At 41.4% G+C, this 22,230-nt stretch overlaps 1 protein-coding gene and 1 long non-coding RNA gene across 2 annotated transcripts; one reads left to right on the forward strand and one right to left on the reverse strand.

The window, feature by feature from the left end:
• Positions 1–27: 27 nt before the first annotated feature.
• LOC127626185 (uncharacterized) lies at positions 28–20,005 on the forward strand. Its single transcript, XR_007968417.1, has 4 exons — positions 28–220; positions 17,454–17,678; positions 19,493–19,721; positions 19,857–20,005. It is a non-coding gene; the product is annotated as an uncharacterized LOC127626185 (long non-coding RNA).
• Positions 11,443–19,520, reverse strand: rem1 (RAS (RAD and GEM)-like GTP-binding 1). The gene is made up of 5 exons (XM_052101793.1): positions 19,376–19,520; positions 17,415–17,761; positions 14,526–14,608; positions 12,551–12,758; positions 11,443–12,348 (listed from the first exon to the last, which is right to left on the reverse strand). The coding sequence occupies exons 2-5, from the start codon at positions 17,740–17,742 to the stop codon at positions 12,071–12,073; spliced, it is 897 nt and encodes a 298-aa protein (XP_051957753.1). The 5' UTR covers positions 17,743–17,761; positions 19,376–19,520; the 3' UTR covers positions 11,443–12,070.
• Positions 20,006–22,230: the final 2,225 nt, after the last annotated feature.

Raw genomic sequence — 22,230 nt, forward strand, 5'->3', positions numbered from 1 at the left:
GAGGGAACTCGTGTTTAATAATGACAACAGACGCTAAGAACACCGTGTAACAATTTTTTTTTTTTGGGTAGCGGTTCCTAAGTAAGTGTTATTTCCTAATTGCGTTTTCCTATTATTTCCTACAAGGCATTCTCCTTTCCTGTCGGGGATCAAGACAAACCCTGGGCACCTAATTTCACCTGCGAGCACTGCAAAAAAAAAAAAAAAAAAAACCCGGAAGGTAAGGTGGACAATTGTTGCTTTTTTTAAGTTTTTAATTTTAAAACGTTTTACAATTTTAAATGTTATTGAAACAATATATCATATATGAAAAATGTTGCGAGAATCTCTTACACATTAGTCATGGGTGAAATACATGTATTTTTGTAAGATGGTACAGAGCGGGAAAGAGAGCCATGAAGCTCGTTATCTCAAGAATTTTGCAGGAACCCACTGACCTCTCAAGCAACTGCTACTTCTGCATGGTGGACCCTTCCAAACGTCGGACAGGCAAAAATGCACCTGCTATCACGTATCCGGACATTCCTTCATCCATCGCCCCGTTGCCACACTCCCCGTACCTACTCTTTGACGTGACGTCAAAAATATCTATCTATCTGTCTGTCAAACGTTTATTGATGTGGAAAATAGGACTTAATATGATGTCATAATACTGCATATAGGCCTATAATAGGATCCATCCATCCATCCATGTCTGTCTGTCTCTCTTATCTGCCTGCAATGAGGAGAATTAACCTTCTGGAGAGTTATTATCTCTCAAACTGACCTGGATTTACTCAACTATATAGAACAAATATTTTAGGCCTATGGTTTTACACCATACCACTCATATCTCATAACACCGTACAACGGAACTATTCTATACTAAGATATACATTTTTTTTTTGTTGATAAGAACAAAAAAATCTAAATATGACCCCACATTTTTCTTTTTTTAATATTCTTTCCATTGACTCTTGCCACAGCTTGCTTGATGTTCTGCTGGCTGCCAACTTTCCGTAATTAGCTCTCTTTGCAGCAGAGTGCAGCCAAATGTAAATTTCTCCAGAGGCTTTCCACAGTATGAACTTGACACACATCTGGCGGACGCCAGATTCCTGACACATTACAAGAACCAGTCAGTGCGACCAGTACAGGGCCATTCATCTTCCTGTATGCACTGCCACCTCCTTGGCCTTATTCCCTTTTTCCATTATGCTCTCTTTCTCGCTCTCACTCTCTCTCTCTTACTCTTTGTTGTGTTAGCTTTTACTGCATGGTTCTGGTAAATGAGTCCCCTTTAATCTCATGTCAAACACTTAATACTGCTATTTTTGTTATTTGGAGAAAACTTGAAAAAAAAACTTTATGAAAAGAAGAAACAACCTTACATGTGTTTCGACCACAAACATACCTGCTGGGTATTTGAAGAGGACGTTAATTGTTACTTTGTAAAACAGCTCTGGAGATGAATCATAGTTCAAAGCTGTTTAGTGAACAGCACATCTGAACTGAAGATGGTACCAAATGTTGGTTGGATTTTCGAATCGTTAACTATGTGCATATGAGCAAAGATTACTGCACAGAATAGAAAGAAAACAAAGATGAGTATTTGCATGTGATCTGCATGTACGTGTGTAAACTGTATTAGCTGGGGGAAATGTTCAGTGTGGAGTGGTGCATTCTTTCCATTACACAGACTAAATCAATGCACTGAGCTCCCAGCCAGCAAGCCATGTCCCCTCCCCCACTCCCGTGGTGACGAGAGGGCCGGTGGAAAGAGCTGACCCAGGCGCAGCACTCTGGCTGCCCTAATTGCACTTCTGGCCCCCTGCTTGTTCCTGGTGCTGAACAGTGGTCACCCCAACAAATGTTCTTCCCATGGAGATCAAAATTCTCATTCAACCACATGGACAAGAAAGCAACTATTGGGTGTTAAAGGAATATTCTGGGTTCAATACAGGTTGAGCTCAATCGACAGCATTTGTGGAATAATGTTGATAACCACAACATCGTTTTACTTATTTACTTCTAAACCTCCTTTTCTTTAAAAAAAATCACAAATCTGGGTTACAGTGAGGCACTTACAATGGAAGTGAATGGGGGAAATCCATAAACATTAAAATATTCACTCTTTTAAAAGTATAGACACAAGATGTAAACAATATGCATGTTAACATGATTTTAGTGTGATAAAATCACTTTCTAACCCTTTCTGTGTAAATGTATAGCCAATTTTACAACTTTGTTTTCATGACGATGTAGTCAACAAACGAATCGGTTACCTAACGTAACCTCGGTTCTCTCTAGATGAGGGAACGAGTATTGCGTAAGCTAGCTTACGCTACGGAAAGATTCATCTTTTCTGAGATATTGAAGCCAAAAAATTATCCTTAATTTTGTATCATTTGTCAACGCAGTGCAGCAACTGCAGACCTTGAGCGGGCTAGCTAGCGAGCTCATTGGTTGCTCTGCGGCAACTGCTGCAGCCTATAGACGAACTTGGGCGAACTCGCGTCCAATGAGAAGCGTCTGGCGCTACTGCATCAAAGCCCACCAAAATGGGCGTGGCTAGAGTGCATATAAGCGTAGTTCAGTAGGCTGGAACCCTGGTTTTCATTGAATGAAGCGAAAGTGCGCTGGTGAGCGCGAGCACGGCCGGCTACGCAATACTCGTTCCCTCATCTAGAGAGAACCGAGGTTACGTTAGGTAACCGATTACGTTCTCTTCACGAGAGGTTCTCTCGTATTGCATAAGCTAGCTTACGCTCACGGGAACCCATTGTCAGCGCCGTGCGCGCCAAGCATCCACTGCATGAGCCCGGGGTGGGGGACCGGGGAGCCCTTGTGAGTGGGGAAATAATATTTGGCGGCAAGAGTGCGGGCCAGTGTGTGTGTGTAATACATAAGCACATAGTGGGAAGGAGCGACAGAGGCGGTGCGGTCTGTGTGGAATGAGTCTCATCAGTGCAGCTCACCAGGGGAGCTGTAGCGTGATAAACCGCTAGTAGTTTTGCCTGCAGGGCGGGCACTTCCAGATTGTAAAATCTGACAAAGGTGGAGGAAGCCCAGCCCGCTGCCACACATATGTCGTGAATGGAAATCCAGCTGGACCATGCCCGCGATGAGGCCATGCCTCTAGTGGAGTGAGCCCTAATGCCCAGCGGGCATGGCAGATCTTTTGGCGTATCGCGGCAGCAATAGCGTCCACTATCCATCTAGACAGTGTCTGTTTCGAGTGGCGAGACCTTTGGTGCGCCCTCCGAACGAAGCGAAAAGCTGCTCAGAGCGTCTGAAAGAGGCGGAGCGCGCAGTATACAATCTCAGCGCTCTGACTGGGCAAAGGAGATTGGCGTCGCGTTAAGCTATCGGATGCTGGCAGCGCCGATAGGAAATGACCTGTGCTCTGAAAGGAGTACCGATCACCTTGGGAACATAGCCGTGTCTAGGCTTTAAAAATGACCTTGGAGTCACTTGGTCCAAACTCAAGACACGCATGGCTGACAGACAGCGCGTGAAGGTCTCCCACGCGTTTGACTGATGACAGGGCAGTCAGAAAAGCGGTTTTGAGTGAAAGGTATTTCAAATCCGCGGATTGAAGCGGTTCGAAAGGGGGCTTTCATAGTTTCGAGAACTATAGAAAGATCCCAGATAGGAACCGATGGAGGCGCGGGGGTTCATCCTTCTAGCTCCCTTGAGGAAGCGGATGACCAGCTCGTTTTTCCCAGTGACTGGCCGTGCAGGGGTTCAGCGAGCGCCGCTGATGGCCGCCACATACACTTTGGCGTGGATGGGGATCTGCCCTTATCCAGCAGCTCTTGTAAAAACACGAGCAGCGGCGACACCCCACATGTCCGTGGGTCCAGGTCTCTGTCGGTGCACTGTTTTGAAAACACAGACCATTTTGGCGCATAGAGTCTTCTCGTGGAAGGGGCTCTAGCGTGTATGATGGTGTTTATTATCCCTTCTGGCAGAGCGGCGGGTAGTCGTTGATCACCCACGCGTGCAGCCCAGCGCTCTGGGTGGGGATGCCAGATCGTGCCGCGAGCTTGAGAGAGGAGATCTGCTCTCACTGGGATGGGCCACGGCTGTCAGTGACAGCTGCGTAGCTCGGGAACCATGTCTGATTCTCCCCAGCGGGGCTATGAGGAGCACCGAGTGGCGCGTTTCCCTGATCCTCTGCATTACCTGTGGCAATAGCGAGATGGAAGGGAAGGCGTAAAGCGGGCGGTTGGGCCAGTCCTGGGCCAGCGGCGTCCTCGCTTCGAGAAAAATATTGGGCAGTGAGAGTTCTCTTCTGGCGCTAAGAGGTCTATCCCTGCTCTGCGAATATCGCCATAACTTCTGGACTGTTTGGCGTGCAGGGACCATTCCCCTGGAGGAATATTGTCTCTGGACAGTCTGTCTGGGCCGTCGTTCAGGTGGCCTGGCACGTCGCGTCGCCCTCAGCGGCGCAGGTGGCACTGGGACAACTCAGTATGCGTTTAGATCAGATGGAAGAGGTTCCTGGATCTGACACCGCCCTGGCCGGTTTAGGTAGGATACCACAGATCTGTTGTCGAGCGGACCAGGGCGTGGTGACCCTGAATGACCGGGAGAAAGCGCATAGCGCGTACTCGACCGCTATCATTTCCAGACAATTTATGTGAAGGAGCTTTTCCTGAACTGACCATAGGCCAAAAACCGGAGAGCCCTCGCAGACCGCGCCCCAACCCGTGTTGGACGCGTCTGTCGAGATGACTTTTCGGCGAGATACAGCTCCCATCGTCACTCCCCGCTGATACCATTCGGCCACTGTCCAGGGCTGCAGAGCTGAAATACAGGTCTGAGTCACCTTGATCGGCTGGCGGCCTGTGGCCCGGCGCGGGTGTTTAGCCAATGCTGAAGCGGGCGCATGCGGAGTAAACCCAGCTGAAGTACTGCTGCGGCTGAGGCCATGTAACCTAGCACTCTCTGAAATTTTTTCAGAGGCGTGAGGCTGTTCATCTGAAAGGGCGCGGCTAGTCACTGAACACGGCGCTGGCTGTGTAGATAAGCGAGCCGTCATTGCCACGCAGTCTAGTTCTATTCAAGGAAGGAAATTGCCTGACTGGGCTGTAGTGAGCTGTTGGTCCAATTGACTGCAAGACCCAAACTGTTCAGATGGCTGAGGAGAACTGTTCTGTGAGACAGAAGCTCCGTATGTGACTGTGCCATAATCAGCCAGTCATCCAAATAGTTCAGAATTCGCAAGCCCTGACTCCGCGGGGGTGCGGCGCCGCATCCATGCGCTTCGTGAAAGTACGAGGTGCTAAAGACAGGCGAGCGGAAGGGCGGTGTATTGATAAACCTGGCCGTCGAAGCGAATCTCAAGAATGGCCTGTGGCGGGGATTTATCTGAATCTGAAAGTAGGCATCTATCAGATCGAGAGAGATAAACCAGTCCCCCTGGCGCGTATGCGCGAGGAGTTTCCTGATTGTAAGCATTTTGAACGGTCTTTTTGCAAGCACCTTGTTCAAACCCCTGAGATCTAATGTTGGTCTGAGGCCGCCGTCTTTCTTGGGAACTCGCTCAGCGAAGGCGGCACTTTCTCTATGGCCCTTTTGCACAGAAGGTTTGCTATTTCTGAACGAAGCATGCAGGCTGCTTCCGTGTTCACAATAGTTTCGAGCCACGCTCTGAAGCGGGGAGGGCGGCGATCGAACTGTAGCAAATAGCCCTGTTTTATTGTGCTTAACACCCATTTGGATATCCCTGGGATAGCTTCCCACGCTTTGAAGCGTAATGCTAGAGGGTGAATGGCCAAATTGCCCTGATTGCCGCACACAGCAGCTGAACAGAATGTGTGGCGGCTTACTGTGCTTATGCATGACTGCTTCGCAGACAGCAGGGACAGGCTGTTCTGTGAGTGACTTCCCGATTGAGGTGAATGGGGAAAGAGTCACATCTGTTAAGTGATCTTGCGAGCATAGTCACGAGCACAGGGACTTACATACAGAGAAGTGTTTGCTGGCCGTGTGACAGAGCGGGCAGAGAATGGAGCGCGCACATATTCGTGGCGCGTTTATTGACTCTAACACTCGGCGGGTTGTGTCCGCTTTATGTGAGTGGGCTCTGATCGGGACACGGGAAGTGTAATGCTTGTGTGTAGAGGTGAACACTGGATTGTGGGCACATTTTCTACACATAAGGCTGGTCGTGTGACAGAGCGGCCAGAGAAGGGCGCGTGCAGTTAGTGTGGCGTTTATTGACTCTAACACTCGGCGGGCTGTGTCCGCTTTATGTGAGTGGGCTCTGATAGGAACACGGGAAGTGTAATGCTTGTGTGTAGGGGTGAACACTGGATTGTGGGCACATTTTCTACACATAAGGCATGTTTGCTCTTTACAAGATTTCTTTGGGTCGCCGTGAAAACGGCGTTTGAGTGCAGGCAAGTGGGCAGTATCACCGGCTTGTTGGCTGCTGAATCCACCACTGTAGTACAATGGCTGCTGAATCCACCGGCCTGCAGAGGAGCTAGCGCGACGCGGCAGGAAGAGGTTCATGGCTTGGGTGGCTTTCTGGACTTCTGAAAAGCGGTCAACAATGCCCCCCGGAGCCGAAGAGACCGGTCGGAGAGAGCGGTGCGTTGAGGAACGTGGAGCGCTCTGCTTCTCCCATGTCGGCTAGCGTTAGCCACAGATGTCTCTCGGTCACAGTCAGCGAGGCCATGCACTTCCCTAGAGCTTGGGCTGCAGCTTTGGTGGCGCGAAGGGCGAGGTCCGTCGCACTTCTTAGATCTATAACAGCCTCTGGGTGCCTGCCTTTCTCATCCCACTCCCGAAGAAGGTCCGCTTGGAGGATCTGTAAGACGGCCATGGAGTGCAGAGCAGATGCGGCTTGGCCGGCGGCGGAATAGGCGCAGCCAACATAGGCGGAAGTCGCTCTGCAGGACGCACTGGCTTAGACCGCCATCTCGCGGAGGGCGGGCAAAGGTGTGCTGCTACCGAATCCTTGACCGGGGGGGATGGAGGAGTAGCCCTTGAGTGTGGAGTTCCGGCAGGAAGGGAGCGGCCCGGCGCGGGTGTTGCTGCAGCGACGGCTCTGAAGAAAGCAGCCGTCGAGTCTGTTGGGAGCCTGCTCAGGGGCGGTGACCACTCGAGCCCGAGGCGGTCGGCGGCCTGTGTGAGGATGCGTGTTAGTTCTCCTTCGACTCGGCGCGGGTCCTGCTTGATTCCTGGGCGAGGAGGAGGCGTGGGAGCCTGACCACTCCTGGCTGTCGAAGCCATGATGGAACAGCCCTTATCCTCCGCCTCGATCCTCCGAGATGGCAGCAGTCGCGGCCGCTGGGCGGCAACTGCGGCGTCCGAGGCGGGGAGGGTGAAGCAATGCTTTCGAGGAGAGGCTCGGCGAGGCAGTCGCTTCTATCACCGGTTCTGGCAGCCTTTGGGAGCAGCGCTTTTCCTGCTTGGCGAGCGGAAGGCGGCGGCGGCCGGTTCTGAGCGCTCGAGTCGAGCCCGCAGGGTCGACATCGGAAGCTCCTCGCAGAGGTCGCATCCGCCTTCAGCGAGGCGAGCTCTGCATGCCCCAGTCCCAGGCAGAGGCGCCAGATGATGTGGCGGTCTCCGGCTGAGAGGGGCGGCATGAAGCGCAAGTGGTGCGAGGCATCTTAAAAAAGACGCTCGTTACTCTTTTGTGAAGTTCGTTAAGAACTAGCTTGCTCTAAAAAGGATACGTCGCCGGATGGCGTAGCTCGCAGGATGGCTGAAGGTGGCGGAGACGGCCGGCTTCTTCGGCGCTGTCCAAGCTTGCTAGATGCCCCTCGAACGGCGACGCGGCTTCCAGTTCAGAGATGCGAAGAGCTTCGCTGAAGAGATGAAAATCAGGGTTCCAGCCTCACGAACTACGCTTATATGCACTCTAGCCACGCCCATTTTGGCGGGCTTTGATGCAGTAGCGCGCGGACGCCTCTCATTGGATCGCGAGTTCACCCAAGTTCGATCTATAGGCTGCAGCAGTTGCCGCAGAGCAACCAATGAGCTCGCTAGCTAGCCCGCTCAAGGTCTGCAGTTGCTGCACTGCGTTGACAAATGATACAAAATTAAGGATAATTTTTTGGCTTCAATATCTCAGAAAAGATGAATCTTTCCGTAGCGTAAGCTAGCTTACGCAATACGAGAGAACCTCTCGTAAGAGAACTCTAAAGCAACTGTAAAACTGATTATTTAAACAACTTTAAAGTTATAACCAATGTAACAAATATGAAAACAGTGTGTATTTTACGGTTTATGGACTGGCCCCATTCACTTCCGTTATAAGATTCTTGTCAAAAAATGTCTCTTTTTTTTAGCGGCCAGTCCAGCAACATTGACAGCGTACATTTGGTGCAGGATTATTGGTTTGAACAACAAAAGGAGGGTGGCGGGAGTCTTCTGAAATCTGTTTGAAAACAGTGATTACTTTTTGTAATTCCATTTAGTGATGCTAGTGGTGCAGAAATCACTCACTTCAGCCTTAAAGGAATATTTCAGGTACAATAAAAGTTAATCTTAATCAACAGCATTAGTTGCATAATATTGATTACCACAAAAATATATTTTTACTTGCCCGGCAAAAATGTACGTTCCAATAAGGCTACAAAGGAAGAAAATACTCACTGTTTCAAAATTATATCCACAAGACATATACAACATGTGGGTTAACATGACTTTAGTGCAATAAAATCGCTTACTAACCTTTTCTGTTTAATGTTATAGCCAATTTTACAACTTCATTGCCATGATGATGTAATGTCAACAAACCCTAAAACAACTGTGAAAATTACAATTTATAGAACTTTACGGCTCAAATAATACATGAGTTTTAACAGAAGAATTAATGTAAGTGCTTTTATAAAGTTATAAGCTTCATATTTCTGTCTTTAAACCCTCCAAAAAGCCCTTATTGAAAAGGACTGACGAGTCTAAATTAATTTATGTGGTAATCAACATTATGCCACACATGCTGCCAATTGAGCTGAACCTGTATTGCACCTGGAAAATTCCTTTAACTCAGGTGGAGTAGGGATAATCAGGGGGACAAGATGGTTTTCAAAAGAGGTAGTAGACCTAATGGGGCTTTTCCACTGCATGGTACAACTCCACTCAACTCAACTCTGCAGTGGAAAAGTGCCATAACTGGGAACTCAGACCCATTCACTGAGAGGGTCCTCTGAAAATGATCATTTGAGAAAAATAATCTGTTTACTAGCACAGAGTGGAGTACTAATCTTTCATCACACAAAAAGACTCTGTGGGACTGACCATGGCCTTTCATTGTAATCCTTTCTGAACATTGTTTCAGTGATTGGATTTCAATGATTGTTTCCATATTGTTGTGGGAAAAGTCCTCTGAGCCACTGGACTGTATCTGAGAACAAGGACAATAGCAGGGTGTTGAGGATGGCAATCACTCAAACTGGATATCTGAACCCTTCATTATTGTAAAAAAAAAAAAGGCCATGGTACTTGAGCAAATTCTTCCATTATAAACATTATCCATGAAACTATAAAATGCAAAATCCTATTATTTAGTAAACTTCTTTAAAATAAAATCTTTAAGAATGGCAGACTTATGAAAACTCAAAACAGTTTGGGATTTAATAACAAAACACTGAAAGTCATGTAATTATGTTAGTATGAATTCCTGTTAGTCATAAAGGGATAGTTCACCCAAAAATGATGTGTATGAATTTCTTTTCCCCCTGTGTTAAATTAATGTATATCAACTGCAAATAAAATAGATTATTGGACAACAGTCTCTTAATATGTCATGTGAGGATGCTTAAGAAATGTGGGTTATTTTGTTTTTATATGTGTGCAAAAGTTCTTTATTGAGAATTAATAAAGGGTTGTCACTATTTAGTGTTGCAGATGTCATTTTGTTTCATTTGAAGTCACCATTATGGTGATTAGTGTTCACTTTGGTTAGACACTTGAACTTTGTTTAATAGTAAATGGATTTTCTTCCACCCAGTGCATTGTTCAAGAAAACAGTTGTACTATGGAGAGGATACTTTTTGATGGGTTCAAGCATCTCATTGAGACATTATTCAAAGTGTGGAGAATGGAAGTCATAACTTAAAGTTTGCATTTATTATGGAAATATAACTTGTAAATAATAAAGATGGGTAAATGCTATTACATTTTAACAAAGTGTTCATATACTTCCTGTCAGGGATACAATTCTTGAGTTGTCAATGATACACACAGACATCAAGACTCGGCATACAAAAGTCAACAACGGTGACAACAAACTCATTTTCAGATTCATGCTGCAATGTATTGTGGGTGTCCACATAGTACAGAACTCAACATTGGCACACTGCATGAGCCTGAAAATTTGTTTGTTGATTATCACCATTGTTGTGTTTTTTTTTATGCGAAATGTTGATGTATGTGTATTTTATTGACAGCTCAAAAGATTATATATTATAAGATATTAACTGCTCAACTTCACACAACAGTACCACATTGACCCTTCTTTATTCAAATATTTAGTCTGAATTTTAAAATGCATTTCCCAAATCATATTAGCATGTCAAATTATATTTTGTTTTAGTAAGAGATACTTGAATATATTAGTTTCTCCATCACAGTGCATTATTGTTGTTTTCTTGTACAATATTGCTCTGACAGGAAAACATTTGTTGTATAATTATCCAAAGTTCAAGTGTCTAACCAAAGTGAACAATAATCACCATAATGGTGACTACAAATGAAACAAAATGAAATCAGCATCATTAAATAGAGAAAAACCTCTAAAAAATTACTTTTGTACACATATGGAAAAAAAAATTACCAACATTTCTTAAACATCATCACACAACATATTAAGAGAACGTTGTCCAATAATCTATTTTATTTGCAGTTGATGTACATCTCAGTTATACAGATTGTGTCTGAAGGTTTGTTCTCCTGTTTTCCTGTTCTTGTTGTTCCTCTTTCCTTCAGTTGTCTGTGTCATCACTAATGATCAATCAACACTCAGGGAGTGTATCTACTTGATCTCATTAACTGTTTGTCCAATTCAACATTCAAAACAATACAGAGTAGATTCAACGCTGTTTAGTGTAAGTTTTTAACACTAGTGGTCTCGTGACAACACCGAGGAGTGTTAATTTAACACAGAGGATTTTGCGAAAACCAATATTTTTTGAATAATATTTCAGCTCTGTAGGTACACATTATGTAAGTGAAAAGATTTCTATTAACAAATAATTTAAATATTGATCTGTTTCTCACCCAAAATGATTGGATCACTTCAGAATATATATATATTACACCATTGGATTACTTTTATGCTGCTTTTGTGATTTTTGGAGCTTGAAAGTTCTGGTCACCATTCATTTGCATTGAATGAACCTACAGAAGTTAAATATTCTTCTATCAGTTTGTGTTCTGCAGAATAAAGTCAGTCATACACATCTGGGATGGCATGAGAGAATTACAATTTTTGGGTGAAGTATTCCTTTAAGGAGGATATTCACATGCCCTTTTTAAACGATGATTGGCGTGTATATACTATTTTAGCTTTATTAGAATAAACTTGTACGAAACAAATAATAATAGGGGTCTTTGCTGTTTTTCCTTTACTTTTTCTAATGAGCTGTGAACTTGTCATAACAAATAACTTGCAGGCTACACAAACAACTTTCTTTGTTAGAAAAACAAAAACAAGGTGAAATAAATGCTCTTCAAGAATAACTGTATAAACAACACAGAATAATAAATATTGCTTGTTGATTCTAACTAGTCTATTCAGTCTGATAAGGCAAACATTGATAAAAATGTTCATAAATGTTCAAGTCCACTTGTTTGATGATATACAGTAATAAACCTTTGGTTTAATTCAAACAACTATGAAACATCTGATCTATTGGATTGCAGAACAAGGAATCAGTAAAAAATGTCAATATTCCATTTAGTCATATTTTGACAAATAAATAACAAAAATAGAAAAAAAACTTACGTAAATGTTCAAAAGTGGACATACTTGAAAGACCAAAACTTTTCTTGTGCTTACATGAAACATGAAGAAACAGATGACCCAATGTTCAAGGAATGGAAGTAGACAACATTTGCAACTGTGGGATCACAGCACTGTGAGGTCATGGCAGGACTTGGAGCGCACTTTCAGGGCCATCTTTTTGTTGTTCTTGGCCACCAGTCGATCCAGGAAGCGTCTGGCCTTCTTGGTGATGCTTTCTTGTCGCTTGTAGACAGAGCGTCGGCGCTCGTTGATCTCTTTGCTGTCTCGCCGCAGTCGGATCTGCCTCACGATGCCTTCAAAGAGCTCATGAACATTGTGGTGAAGAGAAGCGGAGGTTTCTATGAACTTGCAGTCAAACACCACTGCGCAAGCCCGACCCTCTGACACAGAAGACCAGGATTGTGTGAAATGATTGGTCTGAACTTCATCATATTTATTGCATTAGCCTTACATCACATCATATCAGCCAGTCATAAGGCTATCTGCAGCGTATCAAACAATCGTTCATTCATAAGTTACCCTGAGACATATAACATCACACTGCAAGTGTGCAAATGATATGAATCAGGACGGTTCCCTCACCTTCTACTGCCACCTCTCGAGAACGCACTAAGTCACTTTTGTTGCCCACAAGGATGATGGGAATGTTTTCAGCTTGCCGGATACGTCGCAACTGGATTCGCAACTCTGAGGCGCTCTCAAAGCTGCTGCGGTCAGTGATGGAGTAAACAATGATGTAAGCAGTGCCCACCTGCATGCAGTAATCTTGCACCCACTTCTCATCTTCCTCCTATGGATTTGGGTTAAAAAAAAAACAAGAGTTAAACACTTTGAAGTCAAAATGAAACATTCACAACCTATTTTACTTCTTCAATGTGATGGGACTTTTTCAATCAGGAATTGCTTGAATTATGAAAAGTGATCTATGGTTGAAGAAGTAAGAGGGCTTGGTGATGTAACCTAAAAGGAAAGTCATTCCAGAGCGGAAGCAATATTTTTTTCTGTGGCACTATCAAAACATTCCGGTTTGTGTGAGTGGCCCGTCCAGCCTGACACGCCAACAATGGCTCAATCAATGGTGTGAGTTTGGTGCGGGACTATCTGTTTTTCCAACCAATGTAAGTGGGAGGGAGTTTTCTGGAATCTGTTTGAAAACTATTATTTTCGGAATTCTGTTTGGTGGCACAACGGCATGGAAATTTCTCACTTCAGCAAGTGTACACATGCATGCACTAGGGATAACTGACAGACAATTCTAAACAAAAGTAAAAAACTAAAACAAAATTTCCACTAATTTGTAAGAACAGAATTCCTTATCTTTGTAAACAATTCTTGAGTCCAACAAAGCCTTGTTTCCAGACAGACATCACAGAAAAGAGCCATCGATTGCTGTGTAATTAGGCCTCAAAGCGATCAGTGTACTTGGCTGTGTGGTCAACAGCAGAGCCCAGCTGGGGATGCGCTCTGCAGGGCATCACTTATTGTCAGTGGAGTTTGGCCACTGGCACTGAGTGCCATTTTTTTCCACAACACTGCACAATAGGCGTTGTGGCACTTTGTTCATTGAGTAGCTTATATTGCTTATGCTGGTTACAGTCAACTGCTAATAAATACACTGGCCCCAAAAAGTGATTGTAAACTTAAACGCTCGTCTCATCATTTGATCATTTACTCACCATACCATCCCAAATGTGTATGACTTTCTTTTTTCTACTGAACACAAACAAAGATTTTTAGAAGAATTTTAGCTATGTAGGTACTCACAATGCAAGTCAACAGGGTCCAAAACTTTGAAGCTCAAAAAAGCACATTAAGGCAGCATAAAAGTTATCCATACTACTCCAGTGGTTAAATCCATGTCTTCAGAAGTGATATGATACAGTAGGTGTAAGTGAGAAATGGATCAATATTAAGACCTTTATTACTATAAATTCTCCTCCCTGCCCAGTAGGTGGCGACATGCACAAAGAATGCGAATCGGCAAGAAGAAAAAAATAACTCAGGAGAGAAGAGTGCTTAAGAGGGCTGTTTGAAAGTGGAGATTAAAAATGTATCTGTTTCTCACCCACACTGATCATATCGCTTCAGAAGACATGGATTTAACCACTGGAGTCGTATGGACTACTTTTATGCTGCTTTTATGTACTTTTTATGTGCTCATTTTATGGACCTACAGAGCTGAGCAATTCTTCTTAAAATCCTCATTTGTGTTCAGCAGAAGAAAGAATCTGGGAAAATGATGAGAGAATTTTCATTTTTGACATAAAACATAAACATAAAAATGGATGAATGCATTTGCATTGCATAACAAAATATTAAACAAAGTGTCATTTATTTGAAAGAAACATAGCACAAGCACAATAATAACATACTGGAACCTGTACACAGTTCATGTGATGAACTAAACCTGTGGTTGTTCTGCAAGGAAACCTTTTGTATCTAATGCAGTTAAATGTATACATTCTTAAGTGTGACTCAAGTGTCCTATATTATCCAAATAATCTTTGGGGGTCACTGTAAATATGTTGAGACATTTTGATATATGATTTTTCCATACCTGTTTTTCTGTTTCCCATGTGTCCATCACAACTAGGGTCGTCTCCTCCCCATCCACTGTAAGGTTTCTTTCATACGTGTCCTCTATAGAAACACAAATTTGCTTCAATATTCTTAATCGAATCAAGTAACTTTCAAAACACTTTACATCAATTTGACATCTAAAATAGAGAAAAAGGCAAGTGAAACAGTGATAGTATACAGACTTTCAGAACAAAAATAGTTAAAAAACAAAGGCATTTTCATTATGCTGGAATTAATGTGTTTATCTAAAAGCGCTGCTATGTTTTTTATAATCACAAGCGTGAAAACCGAATATGGAGGGGAATAGCGGAAAAAGCACTGAGCCATGTCTACTTAAAAACTGACCGTGTAGCTTGTTTGACACGAAGATAAAAACACACTTTGCTCTTGTGCAAAACAGACTGCGTCTCATTTTTCCAGTTTAAATCTAGTCAACACTTTTCAAGACCTCTACAAGATTTATAGCACTAAAGGACAAACTTGGCCATGACTTGAAACATTGTGAATTCAAGACAGAAGAATAACAGCGTCCTTACTCAACTTCAAAACTTCAAGACACTGAACATCTAAATGTTTAAGTGTTAGTTCACCCCAAAATTGTATTTCTCTCATAGTTTACTCCCCCTCATGCCATCCCAGATGTGTATGACTTTCTTCTGCTGAACACAAATGAAGATTAAAAAAAAATAAAAAATTATATATATATCTCAGCTCTGTATGTACATACATTGCAAGTAAATGGTGGCCCAACCATTTGAAGTTCCAAAAAGCACATAGAGGCAGCATAAAAGTAATCCATATAACTCCAATTGTTAAATCCATATCTTCAGAAGCGATATGTTAGATGTGGGTGAGAAACAGATCAATATTAAGTACTTTTTTACTACAAATTCTACTCCCTGCCCAGTTGGTGGTGATATGCACCAAGAATGCGAATCACCCCCACCCCCCACAAAAAAGAAAGAAAGTGAAAGTGGAGATTTGTAGCAAAAAAGCACTTAAATATTGATCTGTTTCTCACCCACACTGATCATATTGCTTCTGAAGACATGGATTTAACAACTGGAGTCATATGGATTACTTTTATGCTGCTTTAATGTGCTTTTTGGACCTTCAAAGTTCTAGCGACCATTCACTTGCATTGTGAGGACCTACAGAGCTGAGATATTTTTCTAAAAATCTTTGTTGGTGTTCAGCAGAAGAAAGTCATACATATTGGGAGGGAATGAGGGTGAGTACAATTGTAGGGTGAACTATACCTTTAACATTTAGATGTCAAGTGACATCTAATGAAGTTGAGTGAAGTTGAGTAAGGACGCTGTTATTCTTCTATCTTGAATTCACACGTTTCAAGTCATGGCCAAGTTTGTTCTTAAAGCAACCAAGATTCATAGCACTTAAGTGTCCATTCAATTTTTGGGGCCATTGTATTTACAGTATAAGCAGTTTACTGAAACCAGCATATAATGTCAATTTCAATTATAATTGAGAAACATCCTACAGAGTTTACTGGAAAGTTAAGAGGTGAGCTAAACCTCCAAGGTCCAATGCACAATTTATCTTTACATGATTTTGATAGGATTATTTATTAAGTTATTTCTCTGGTAAGTAAAATAATTTAATTTCAATACAATTGCAAAGCATTCAAAACAAATATGTCACTTAAGCAAATCTAGTCAAGGTAAAATGAAAAAATATTTTAAAGAGAGTTTTCAATAGAGCTGATATGACAGTATCGAAAGAAGAAATTACAAAACATTTCTTAACAAACGTCTCTCTCTAAATATGGTTATTGAATGCCTTCTCATCAAGAATATTCAGATTTTTCAGGGTTTTAATAAACTACAGATATTGATCAATGCCTGCATATTAATATTGTAAGACACTTTAATAAGAAAGCACCTGCTAAGAACACAAATGTAATAGTTCTTCCTTTGTCTACAATCTGCTGAGGTGATTATACCTTGACAATAGTTTGGCAAACCAAGTCATGCAACTTAATGCATTAAGGACATGCAAAAAATATTCAAAAGGCTTTTGTTTTGGGTCTAACAGAAGAATAACCCACTAATGTGTCTGCACTGATACAATGATCAATATAAAGACATCAGGCTTTCAATTAAATTATTTTACAGCATTATGTTCTGCTTTGGACAAAGCCAAAATTGCCACGACTCTTAGTCACATGCCATTAAACACAAAAAAAAAACAAGAAAGTCAACAGTTCCCCACTTGTGGACATATATCTACTGCTTTCATAAAGGCACTTGGTGAAGTTCAAAGCATTACGGAGCTACACTCATTTGTGTACTGCCTACTAAAGCCATTTCAATGGTTAGAAAGAAAGTTTAGCAGAAGGCACAGAGGTCTCTGATGGATGGTCAGTTTTCAGTGTCAGTCAAAATAGATACTGTACCATCAAGATAAAATAAATATAAAAAAAAGTTACATTTAAAGCTGAAAGTCTGTGCTTAAAACAGGCCACAATGCTCCAGACAAAAACTGGTACACAAATCAATGTACTGTATGTACTGTTTGCTCTGAATGATATATTAATCAATACTGCCATACAATTAATGTTTCAGAATCAATAGTGACGCGTGACAATTTGTGAACAAAATCAATCAGGCAGACCCATCAGTTTAGCCAAGGTTATTTGAGGGACTGTAATGATACAAGCTTGCATGGCGCTGCTATTTTGCAGTAAAAAAAAGTGTTGCAACAACATTTAAGTTGATAAGTCAAATGAATGGCTATCAACAAAACTCATTTTAGATATGAATATTAGTCAAACGCATAAACATGGTGTTGTCCAAGAAACAGATGTTCATAATAAGCATAACATTTATTAAAATAAACTTTAAACCTCCAATGTGTTTGTGGGCATCCTTTTCCTGTATTCCAGCAAAAATGTTGGCAAGGCTTGACTTTCCCACTCCGTGATCCCCCAACAAAACCACACGATAAAGACACTCCGCTCCAGAGCTGTCCGAATCCGAGTCTGAAGACCAGTTGGCCCGTGAGTGGATGCTCTTGTCTCCGGGGTGGTATGAGGCAGACTGGGCGAGCGGAAGGTGATACGGGTCAGTCGAGGGGTCTCTGTCTCCCCGGCCCGCTTGACGTGAGGAGGGTATGGGAGTGCTTGCTCTTCTCCTCAGTGGTTCCTTTCCCTCTTTCTGTGTATTGAGTGTCATCTTATAAACATAGGTGTGCCTGTTGTTGAGAAAAGGACAAAAATTCACTGAGCACTTTTTGTCCTTTTCTCAACTTGCACTGTATTTAATGCATTGTTATTCAATAGTTTTAAGTCAATGCTCATACACTATTAGTCAAAGGTTTAATCACACTAACTCATTATTTATTAGTATTTTTTTTTTATTTATTTAAATTTTATTTTAAATGAATAGTAAATAAATATATGCAATAACACAAATGGAATTATGGTTATTATGTAAGGACCAAAAATGTTAAACAAATCAAAACCATCTAATATTTTACATCCTTCAATGTAGCCACCCTCTACCTAGCTCTGTACACATGGAGCATTCTTCATAAGGTGCCAAATTCATAAGGTGCCACCTGAGATGCTTTTTAAACAGTATTGGAGAAGGTCTGTAAAATGATTTAAGCATTAGCCTTTCGTTAAAAAGGTTTTTAACCCTCTTTTTGCATAAAAAATCATGCAGATTTTTAAGTTTAAAGCTACACCATTTGAATCCATGGGTCAGTTTAGACCCGGTGGAGTTTTAAGTTTATAAAACATTCATAATCCAATTGTTTTAAAAAAAAAATTGTGCATGTTTGTAAACAAGATGCAGTCCCATTTTTAGACAAAAAAAAAGTGTGTGAGAGAGTATGTGATAGAGGTTATTATTAACCCAAGTTCAAAAACATAAATAAATTCAAAGTGTGTCCAAACCTTTGACTGGTAGTGTACATCAATTACGTGCATGCATTATATGTATATATACTGTATATGCAGGGTTGGGGAGTAACGGCATACATGTAATAGGATTACGTTTTTAAAATTCAAAATATAAGTAACTGTATTCCACTACAGTAACAATTTAAATAATTGGTAATTAGAATACAGTTACATTCAAAAAGTATTTTGGTTCCTGGAGAGATTACTTTGGATTTTATTGTCATTTGTTTCATTTAATATTTTGTCCTTTTAAATGGAAAACCTTTATACATATAAATGATGCGATCCAAAGTGCATTTGAACAGCAGTGAAACACTTTATTATGATTCATACGAGCAGACAGAGAAGTAAGTTTGAAGTAAATTTGGGGCAGAAGAAATAGAAATAAACCTTGTGTAAATTGCCATCTCTATGCAAAGCTAAAATGCTATTTCTAGCCATTTTACATGCACGTTATCAGACAAGAAAATTCACGTTAGATCGTAATAATTTTTTTTCTAGTAAGACCATTGATATTAGGGCAAAAATCATATTCTTGATAATAACTTTTGTATTGTTTATGAAAAATATCTAAAAATCCTTAAACCAAGATCAGTCTGATTTATCTTGTTTTAGAAAAAACACTGCATAAGATATTTAGGTTTTTCAGAGAATGTATTTTTAACATGTGTATGTTGTCTTACTGTACTGGCAGAGTTTTTATAGTCAAAACAAGTGCTGATGAAGTAATCCAAAGTATTTAGAATACCTTACTGACCTTGAGTAATCTAACAAAATATGTTACAAATTACATTTTACAGCATGTATTCTGCAATCTGTAGTGGAATACATTTCAAAGGTAACCCTCCCAACCCTGTGTATATGCATGCAATAATAAATAATAGAATTTGAAGTGTACTCACAACCATGCCTTTTAAAGCTTTACTTCTGTTGCTTATTCTCCAAAGCATAGAGGATCACATCAGCAAAATAATGTTTAAAGCTACTGTGAACTGTAACTGGACTTTCCTCCTGGCCAGAGAATCAATCAGTTAGGGGGCAGTGGAGTTTGCTTGAGGTCCAGCCTGCCCAGAAACGCTACACCGCTGCAGTCATAGCAACAGCCAGCTGAGTTCCACAACGCTTTTAAAAATTCAAGAGCGGAGTCAAGGATTTCTTTCTCATCTCGCGAGCTGTCACGCATTCAGTGGTCTCACTTGTCCCATCGCGCGCGCAGTGAGGCGTCCTCACGCGCTTGGAAAAATATCGGTAAGTTCACGTCTGTGACCTTTCACTCACATTTATCTTATCACAAGTAATTTTAAGGCGTCCAAATCGCGACTTCTAGACTTTTGAACGTCACCTCTGAAGTTGCATGTATCCTGTCTTTGTGATCAAACACAGGTGGGCTCCTGTTGCCAACTCTGCTCAAGTCCAGTGCGCGTGGAGCGGCGAAACGTGCCTTCTGTTTATATTACTCACATGACTCATAAACACAGCTCAACAAATGGACTGTAAGTCTCGTGGGTCCTCTACGAGCGCCTTTTAACATCATACAGGGCCACAAAAAGTTATAATGTCTCTTTTTAGCACCGTCCCACTTCAACTACATGACGTAGATCTGCTGTCATTTCCTGTCATAATGCTGTGCTAATATCTGATTTCTTATCAGTTTTCTGTTGAGCGCATCTTGCTTTAAAGATCTCATCACTGGAAATTCATGCAATGTGAAACCACAAGAAAACAAATTCTGATTCAGCTATAAATGCTTCTCTTTTTGTTTATTTTTTCTGTAGGGACAAACGTAGCTGTTTCTTTTATTTGTGCTTACGCAATATTCTAGAGAATGTTGTAATTGTATTGCATCTATTTAGTTGGTTATGTTTGTTTTTTATTTTTAAGTTGAATTATTGAAAAAATAAAGAATACAGAAATAAAGAATTTCAAATGCTCTTTATAATTAAACAGAGAAAAGATTCACTGCACAGATCTTGCCGTTTTTACCAGGAATTTGCAGTTATCTGAGACTCAGCTGAATCGTTTCCAACTGAAACAACAAAAGTAATCAAACCAGTCACCCCTACACTGGGGTGCTGAAATCCATAACTGTTTACAGACCAAGCCTTGTTCCCACACTTCAGTCAATTACATCAATGCCACAAAACTACTGTTTCAAAGAGAAAAAAAAAATACAAAATGACTTAGAAATGCTTCATTTACAAGATAAATAAAGTCATATATAGCAATAAAATGAAGCAGTGGAATATGGTGAGGACTGACAAATTCAAGCATGATTAACTGTCATAAAACTTACTTGCTGACTGAACCCAGACTGAAACTCTGCAATTGCACTTACACTATGCACTTTGCAAAAAAATAGTTTAATACAGTAATTAATAAAACAAACGGGTGCTCTAGAATTAATCTGAAAGGTTTTAAAATGCACATATTAAAGGGAATAGTTCACCCAAAAATTCTCTCATCATTTACTCTCCTCATGTCATCCCTTTCTTTGTTCTACTGAACACAAACAAAGAGTTTTTAGAAGAATATCTCAGCTCTGTATGTATTTTTAATGCAAATTGATGGTGGCAGAACATTGAAGCTCCAAAAACCTCATAAAGGTAGCATACAGGCAATTCATACGACTCCAGTGGTTTACTATATACTGATCAAAACCACCTGCCTAATATTGTGTAGGTCCTCCTCATGCCGCCAAAACAGCGCCAACCCTTATCTCAGAATAGCATTCTGAGATTATATTCTTCTCACCACAATTGTACAGAGCAGTTATCTGAGTTACCGTAGACTTTGTCAGTTCGAACCATTTTGGCCATTCTCTGTTGTCCTCTCTCATCAAGAAGGCATTTCTGTCCACAAAACTACAGCTCACTGGATATCAATTCTAGACTAGAGCATGTTATGTGTGAAAATCCCAGGAGATCAGCAGTTACAGAAATACTCAAATCAGCCGGTCTGGCACCAACAATCATCCATGTGATTATCTAATCAGCAAATTGTGTGGCAGCAGTGCAGAGCATAAAATCATGCAGATATGGATCAGCAGCTTCAGTTAATGTTCACATCAACCATCAGAATGGTGAGAAAAATCCATCTCAGTGATTTGGACCATGGCATGATTTTTGGTGCCAGATGGGCCAGTTAGATTATTTCTGTAACTGCTGATCTCCTGGGATTTTCACGCACAACAAACTAGAATTTACTCAGAATGGTGCCAAAAACAAAAAATATCCATTCAGGGGTAGTTCTGCAGAAGGAAATGCCTTGTTGATGAGAGAGGTTAAAAGAGAATGGCCAGACTGGTTCAAACTGACAAAGTAACAGATAACCGCTCTGTACAATTGTGGTGACAAGAACCTCATCTCATAATACTATTCTGAGATGCGGGTTGGTGCTGTTTTGGTGGCACAAGGGGGACCTCCACAATATTAGGCAGGTGGTTTTAATGTTGTGACTGATCGTTGTATGTCATTTGAAGCGATTCAATCGCTTTGGATGAGAAACAGATCAATATTTAAATCCCTTTCTACTATAAATATCCACTTTCACTTTCTGAATGTGAAAGTGGATATTTATAGTAAAAAGGGACTTAAATATTGATCTGTTTCTCATCCAAACTTGTATCGCTTCTAAAGACATAGATTTCATCACATGAGTCATATAGATTACTTTTGCTGTCTTTATGTGATTTATGGAGCTTGAAATGTCTGGTCGCCATTCAATTGCATTGTATGGGCCTACAGAGCTGAAATATTTT

The sequence above is a fragment of the Xyrauchen texanus genome, chromosome 32 (genome assembly GCF_025860055.1).
Source record: "Xyrauchen texanus isolate HMW12.3.18 chromosome 32, RBS_HiC_50CHRs, whole genome shotgun sequence".
Taxonomy (NCBI): Eukaryota; Metazoa; Chordata; class Actinopteri; order Cypriniformes; family Catostomidae; genus Xyrauchen; species Xyrauchen texanus.